Source organism: Pseudorca crassidens, chromosome 10 (assembly GCF_039906515.1).
Source record: "Pseudorca crassidens isolate mPseCra1 chromosome 10, mPseCra1.hap1, whole genome shotgun sequence".
Classification (NCBI taxonomy): domain Eukaryota; kingdom Metazoa; phylum Chordata; class Mammalia; order Artiodactyla; family Delphinidae; genus Pseudorca; species Pseudorca crassidens.
In genome coordinates this window covers 20,531,366-20,538,244 of record NC_090305.1, presented here as the reverse complement: position 1 = coordinate 20,538,244, position 6,879 = coordinate 20,531,366, and the positions used below count along the sequence as shown (strand labels likewise).

At 39.6% G+C, this 6,879-nt stretch overlaps 2 protein-coding genes across 2 annotated transcripts; one reads left to right on the top strand and one right to left on the bottom strand.

Annotated features, from left to right (window-relative positions):
* Positions 1–5,421: 5,421 nt before the first annotated feature.
* LOC137232701 (histone H2A type 1-A-like) lies at positions 5,422–5,977 on the bottom strand. Its single transcript, XM_067755293.1, has 2 exons — positions 5,942–5,977; positions 5,422–5,817 (listed from the first exon to the last, which is right to left on the bottom strand). The coding sequence occupies exons 1-2, from the start codon at positions 5,975–5,977 to the stop codon at positions 5,422–5,424; spliced, it is 432 nt and encodes a 143-aa protein (XP_067611394.1).
* Positions 5,978–6,090: 113 nt separating this feature from the next.
* Positions 6,091–6,474, top strand: LOC137232985 (histone H2B type 1-A-like). Its single transcript, XM_067755790.1, has one exon. The coding sequence runs from the start codon at positions 6,091–6,093 to the stop codon at positions 6,472–6,474; it is 384 nt and encodes a 127-aa protein (XP_067611891.1).
* The last annotated feature ends 405 nt before the right edge of the window (positions 6,475–6,879 follow it).

Genomic DNA, 6,879 nt, shown 5'->3' with positions numbered 1-6,879 from the left:
TTATGGTAACAAGAGGAGAGACTTTTCATTTGGGAAAACCTAAATTTTGCTGCCAGATATTTTTAAGGGGAAAACTGTGATCTAGTATCACTATTATATTTCAGTGAATGCAGCAAGCTTAGCTGTTATTTCCAGCATCATGTTATTTGGGTGGCATTCGTATATGATGGTCATATACTATTGGTTGATTAACACACTGATGAGTTTAGTTGGACCATGTAAGAAAGTAAAGTTCAAGATGGAAAAGACAAGAGGGTGTCACTTTTATTTCTACTGGGTAGAAAGGGCTTGGAGGCAAACTTAGTTAAATGTGATCCAGGTCTGATAAAATTTCAAGATTTTAGATGACTCATTGGGTAAGAGAAGGAACCGTGAGTGACAGACTGACGTTATCTCACTGCCCTCATATGGATTCTGGCAGTAGAGGTAAGGATTGAAAAGATGACTCCATGGAATGGATCCCCACCCAGAAAGGATGACCCCGTCAGAATGTTCTGATGATCCACAAATACTCTCAAAGGGCCAGCCATACTCCTTTTTTGGTGTTAAATTTGTCTTTTAATTGCCTTATATCATTAGAAGAAGGAGGAAAATTCCATCCCTTAACTAAATTTCATCCTTCTCCTCTGCCTCTCTCTCCCGTATTCTGTATTTATCTCTCAGTGGTACACCATGATTAAAAACAAGGCCATTTTCATTTCAGTACTAAAAAAAGTACTGAGATGAAAGACCCAGATTAATGACCAAACACATTTCATTGACAGTGGTGCTGGACAGAGGGTTTTCGTTGTGCCAAGTTGAAAGCTGTCCCTTGAATTTGCCAGACAAATGTGCTTGCAAGTGAAACACGTAGTTGAAATATATTAAGGAAAGATAGGGGAGACATTAAAAGTAACCTGAATAACCCTGAGAACAGAAAGAAAAGCTACTGGGACTAAGTCCTTAGAGCTTGGAATCTCAGCAGCCACAGAATTTTCTTCTGATGTTGCCTTCATTTCCTTAATTTGTTCTAAGAACAAGAGATTAGCCACTGACGGCTCTAGATTAATTTTCTAAAGTCTTCAGATTGCCCTGCACCTATACAAATGCGTCCCTTCAATTTCCAGGTCTGAGAATCCCAGGAAAGATTGGGTGGCATTCCCACTCTTTGAATGAATATTTTGGCCCAGAGAGTGCAGTTTCTTTATTGGCTAAACCTGTGTGCCTCATGAGCTGCTTGGATCAGCCATTCCTATCATTTCAGCGTTCCAAACAGCAAATCATGAACCATTTGTGAAGTAGGATACTCAAGAGAACAGCTGAACAGAACGGAATAATTAAGAACAGTAATCTCGGAATCCTTCCACAGTGGCATATTGTTTATGAAAACTCTTAAGTTATTTGTATGCATGTGTATTTCTGAGTGTGATTTTGCTCATATAGTAAAACGGATTTCTTAATGTGTTGTAGGAAAAAAAAGAAAAACTCAGTGTACTGCATTGAATATAAATTTGTGTATTTGAATTCTGTCAGTGCTGCTGCTTGTGTAACTCATTACTCACAGCAGCAAGGCAGTTTCCCCTGTTTTGCGTAATAGACTGCATTAGAGCATGATTGCTCACTTAACCCCTGGGCTCCTCATTTACCCATTTAGATAGTAATCAGATGTACTTATTTCCCCTTCTGGGCTTCAGCATCAAGCCTCATTTATCCTTGTTTCTCTTGATTTCATATGTCTTTAACCCCCCTTCTTCTCCCCAATTTTTCCATAGTCTGATTCCAGTGGAATATTACAATTCTTTTACTAAGTGTTTGGTATGGCTTTCTGAAATTATAAATGAAAGACTGCTATCAATCACCAAAAAGCACGATTTTATTTTACTTATTAAAATGGCTTCTCCTATAACAGTTTGCATGAACTGAGAATAAAAGATTAACACCAGCATTTAAAAAAATTCTTTTTTAATTTTTATTCTATTTTGAAGTGTAGTTGATTAACAAATGCTATGTTAGTTTTTGGTGTACAGCATAGTGATTGAGTTATACGTGTATCTATTCTTTTTCAAGTTCTTTTCCCATTTAGGTTATTACAGAATATTGAGCAGAGTTCCCTGTGACATACAGTAGGTCCTTGCTGGTTACCTATTTTAAATATAGCAGTGTGTATATGTCAGTCTCCAACTCCCAATCTGTCCCTCTCCCCCACTCTCCCCCCTCTCCCCCCTCCCCCGTAACCATAACTTCATTCTCTAATTCTGTGAGTCTGTTTCTGTTTTGTAAATAAGTTCATTTATATCATTTTCTTCTGGATTTCACATGTAAGAGCTATCATATGATGTTCGTCTTTCTCTGTCCTACTTACTGCACTTAGTATGATAATCTCCAGGTCCATCCATGTTGCTGCATATAGCATGATTTCATCTTTTTAATGGCTAATATTCCATTGTATATATGTACCACATCTTCTTTATCCATTCATCTGTTGATGGACATTTAGGTTGCCTCCATGTCTTGGCTATTGTAAATAGTGCTTCAGTGAACACTGGGGTGCATATATCTTTTTGAATTATGGTTTCCTCCAGATATATGCCCAGGACTGGGATTGCTGGATCATACGGTAGCTCTATTTTTAGTTTTTTAAGGAACCTCCATACTGTTCTCCTTAGTGGCTGTATCAATTTACATTCCTACCAACAGTGTAGAATGTACTGTTGGTGGGAATGTAAACCAACCTTTTCTCCACACCCTCTCCAGCACTGATTATTTCTAGACTTTCTGATGATGGCCATTCTGACTGATGTAAGGTGATATCTCATTGTAGTTTTGATTTGTATTTCTCTAGTAATTAGCGATGTTGAGCATATTTTCATGTACTTCTTGGCCATCGGTATGTCTTCTTTGGAGAAATGTCTATTTAGGTCTTCTGCCCATTTTTTGCTTGGGTTGTTTGGTTTTTTGATATTGAGCAGCGTGAGCTGTTTGTAAATTATGGAGATTAATCCCTTGTCGGTCGTATTGTTTGCAGATATTTTCTCCCATTCTGTGGGTTGTTTCTTCGTTTTGTTTATGGTTTCCTTTGCTGTGCAAAAGCTTTTGAGTTTAATTGGGTCCCATTTATTTATGTTTTTATTTCCATTACTCTAGGAGGTGGATCAAAAAAGATATTGCTGCGATTTATGTCAAACAGTGTTCTGCCTATGTTTTCCTCTAAGTTCTTTAGTATCCGGTCCTACATTTTAGGCCTTTAATCCATTTTGAGTTTATTTTTGTGTATGGTGTTAAAGACTGTTCTAATTTCAACACCAGCATTTTGAAGTAGCCATAATTAATATTACATTGAATATAAATGACTCATTGAAATGTTTTTTTGAAACTTGGTCACAGCTCCTTTTCTGAAAGATGGCTCTGAAGAGAACTGTTGATTTCCAATATAATTATTTCCCAGTTAATTGTGAAGCATTACCCTGCAGGTGTTACTTGCACCTAATTTTATTTCCCTTTTGTTACAGCAGAATCCTTTTAATATTTCTAAATGATTTGTCTAACGTAGTCCAGAATAGTATTAAAATATGATAAAGGGCTTCCCTGGTGGCGCAGTGGTTGAGGGTCCGCCTGCCCATACAGTGGACAAGGGTTCGTGCCCCGGTCCGGGAGGATCCCCCATGCCGCGGAGCGGCTGGGCCCGTGAGCCATGGCCGCTGAGCCTGCGCGTCCGGAGCCTGTGCTCCGCAACGGGAGAGGCCACAACAGTGAGGGGCCCGCGTACCGCAAAAAAAAAAAAAAAAAAAAAGATAAAAAGTCTGCTAACAGTAACTACTATTATTCCACTAAGAAACAAAAACTATCCAACTAAACATACTAGCAAATGTTAAGCATCTTCTGAGTTTAACAAGACTATTTTTCCCTTTGGCTTTATAAAGTGAATTGTTTGCTTTCACTCAACATTGAAACAACCTCACATTCTTAGATCCCCATTTGTCATTGTTTGGTAATTTTTTAACGGGCTGCCAAAGTTAGTTCACATTTAATGGAGATTTATGGGTTATTTAAAACATATTGCACTGCACTTAGTAGCATGCTTTTTTCATTAAATTTTATATTTCTTCAAAAATATTTTTTCATAATCTGGAGCCACTTCCTTAGCCATAGATTTCTCTTTTCCTTAAATATCTAAGAGGATGGTAGCTCATCGACTTTTTTTCCCATTTATCTTAGTCCTCACTGCTTTCTAGGTTCAATTTAAGCAATTTATATTTTTCCGGAAACTCTTACATTTCATCAGTATTTTTAAATTTTTTTTTAAACTATGTTTTTGTAATTTTAGAACACTTCGATTCTATATATAGGTTTGGGTATACGTTTATAGACAAGAGTAGTGTTCAAATTTTAACTTGGCAACTGTTTAAGGAATTTTTAAATTATAAACATGTACATTTTTGTTTTGTGTTTGGAAATTTTTGATGCTTTCATTTTCGTACAAAAATTTTGTATTTGGCTGCTTTCTTGTCAGTTGTCTCTGTGGGTGTTTACTCCTAGGCAGTGCTAAAAGATCAACAAAATATTTTGCTTCATTTTCAGTGGTTAAATCTGTTGAATTCAGTGCCTACTATTCCTGAATAATTGGTGGTAGAAAGCTGCCTTGTCACATTACTTACCCACTCTAATACTGATAGTATTTTACCATTAAAATGGTACGTCTTGTTTGAGATTTATCCTACACACTATCAACCTGTTTGCTGTTTTTCATGTAATTAGCTGTCAAGTATGTCTTTTATCTTTTGGCTTAACATGTCATGCTTAGAGATTTCAGGATATGGAACCATCCTAGAACTCTTGGAAATCCCTTGCTAGAAAGCACTTGTGAGAACAAGCAGCCGTGATGCATACTGACTTGCTAGCTGCTTGGCTGACGTTCTGTTGACATACTCTCCAAACATGAGTTAAGCCAAAAGCTGCAACTTCACAAGTCTTTGCTTTTAATCCACTCATTTAGTCTAACTTTATCCTCCCTAAAGATCATGCGTCTTAATTCTTTCTTGGGAATTGTGTTCATTGTCAGAACAATCCTAAATTTGCTTCTTTCCCCAAGGAGAATGGCATCTCCTCCAACCCCACCCCCATCTCGCCAGGAGCCCGCTAGGATGTTTGCTCTACCTACTCTGAAATGTAAAAAATTTACACCCAAGTTCACGAGTTTTGCTGGAAAAATTTTTATGAAGTTAAACTGTTTCAGGGGTGTCACCGGAGCTACATACTTTTCAGAGTCCAGAGTTCTGTTAGCGTTAGTTGTGGTGAGTTCTTTTTTGGTGCCAATTACTGCTCTGTAGTCTCTTTCTAAACCTAAGCTGTTTCTCAGTAATTGTGAGTGGCTTTGGTTTCAGCTTGGGGCTTTTCTCCTTTAGACATTCAAGTTACTCACTTGGCTTTGCAACTTGTGAAGTGTTACTTGCACTGAACCTGGCGGTGGTGGCTCTCGGTCTTCCTGGGCAGCAGCACTGCCTGGATGCTGGGTAGGATACCGCCCTGAGCGATGGTCACACCGCCCAGCAGCTTGTTGAGCTCTTCGTCATTACGGATGGCCAATTGCAGGTGACGCGGGATGATGCGCATCTTGTTGTTTTCATGGGTCGCATTGCCCGCCAGCTCCAGGACCTCGGCCGTCAGGTACTCCAGCACCGCTGCCAGGTAAACCAGTGTGCCGGCCCCAATCTGCTCGATGTAATTGCCCTTGCGGAGAAGGTGGTGAACTCGACCCACAGAGAACTGCAGGCCGGCTCTGTACGAATGAGATTTGGCCTTAGTACGTGCTTGCCACGTCCAAACATTACTATAAGAATACTAATTTGTTATAACGGAAACAAATACCGTTAGGGCAGGTACGGGGTCTATTTATAGTCTCACGGTGGGTTGTGATTTACTATTTGATTGGCTGATACGCTTATATCCAATCAGAGAACCATACTGGAATCACCTCATTTACATACATGCCACTATCCATTATCCAATCAGATGTGAGCTGCCCAATACGTCATCTGAACTCCGCGCATATAAATATCACGCTTCAGCAGAACAACTGCCGCTGGTTTTCTGTTTTAAAACTGTAGGTTAGCCATGCCGGAGCAGACTTCCAAGAGCAGTGCTAGTTCCATGAAAGGCTATAAGAAAGCCGTGACTAAAACTCAGAAAAAGGAGGAGAAAAAGCGCAAGAGATATCGCAAAGAGAGCTATTCAGTGTATATCTATAAAGTACTGAAACAAGTTCATCCGGATACTGGTATTTCTTCGAAGGCTATGAGTATTATGAATTCACTTGTTACTGATATGTTTGAGCGCATTGCAGCGGAGGCGTCCCGCCTGGTGCGTTACAACAAGTGTTCGACCGTCACATCCAGGGAGATCCAGACAGCAGTGCGCTTGCTGCTTCCTGGGGAGTTGGCCAAGCACGCAGTGTCCGAGGGCACCAAGGCTGTCAGTAAATACAGTAGTTCCAAGTAAAGAAATTCAGACTTTTGTAACCCAAAGGCTCTTTTAAGAGCCACTTAACTTTCTAGAGAGTTGTAGGCTTTTTACTTGGCTGCTCAGTGTGTGTGGACAGGCTTACTCTTAGAGTGAGCTATAGCTGTTATGCTAGTAACTGTCAGATTCACTTTGCTGCCTTTAGTGTGGTTAAGAAATACGTAGATAACTCGTCCGTCTCACGTGACTATTAAACAGAATGATTTCAGGTGAAATCCCGGATCTCTTAAGCATATCAAAGAATAGAGCTCTCTTGAGTTGAACAGAGCTCCTTTAAGTCTGTCTTAAGAGAGGGTGGGTCGAGTGCCATGAGAAACGTGGCTTGCTCTTCTCTGGGTTATGTCCTGTTTTAAGTACTTTCTATCAAGAGACTGAAAGGGAACT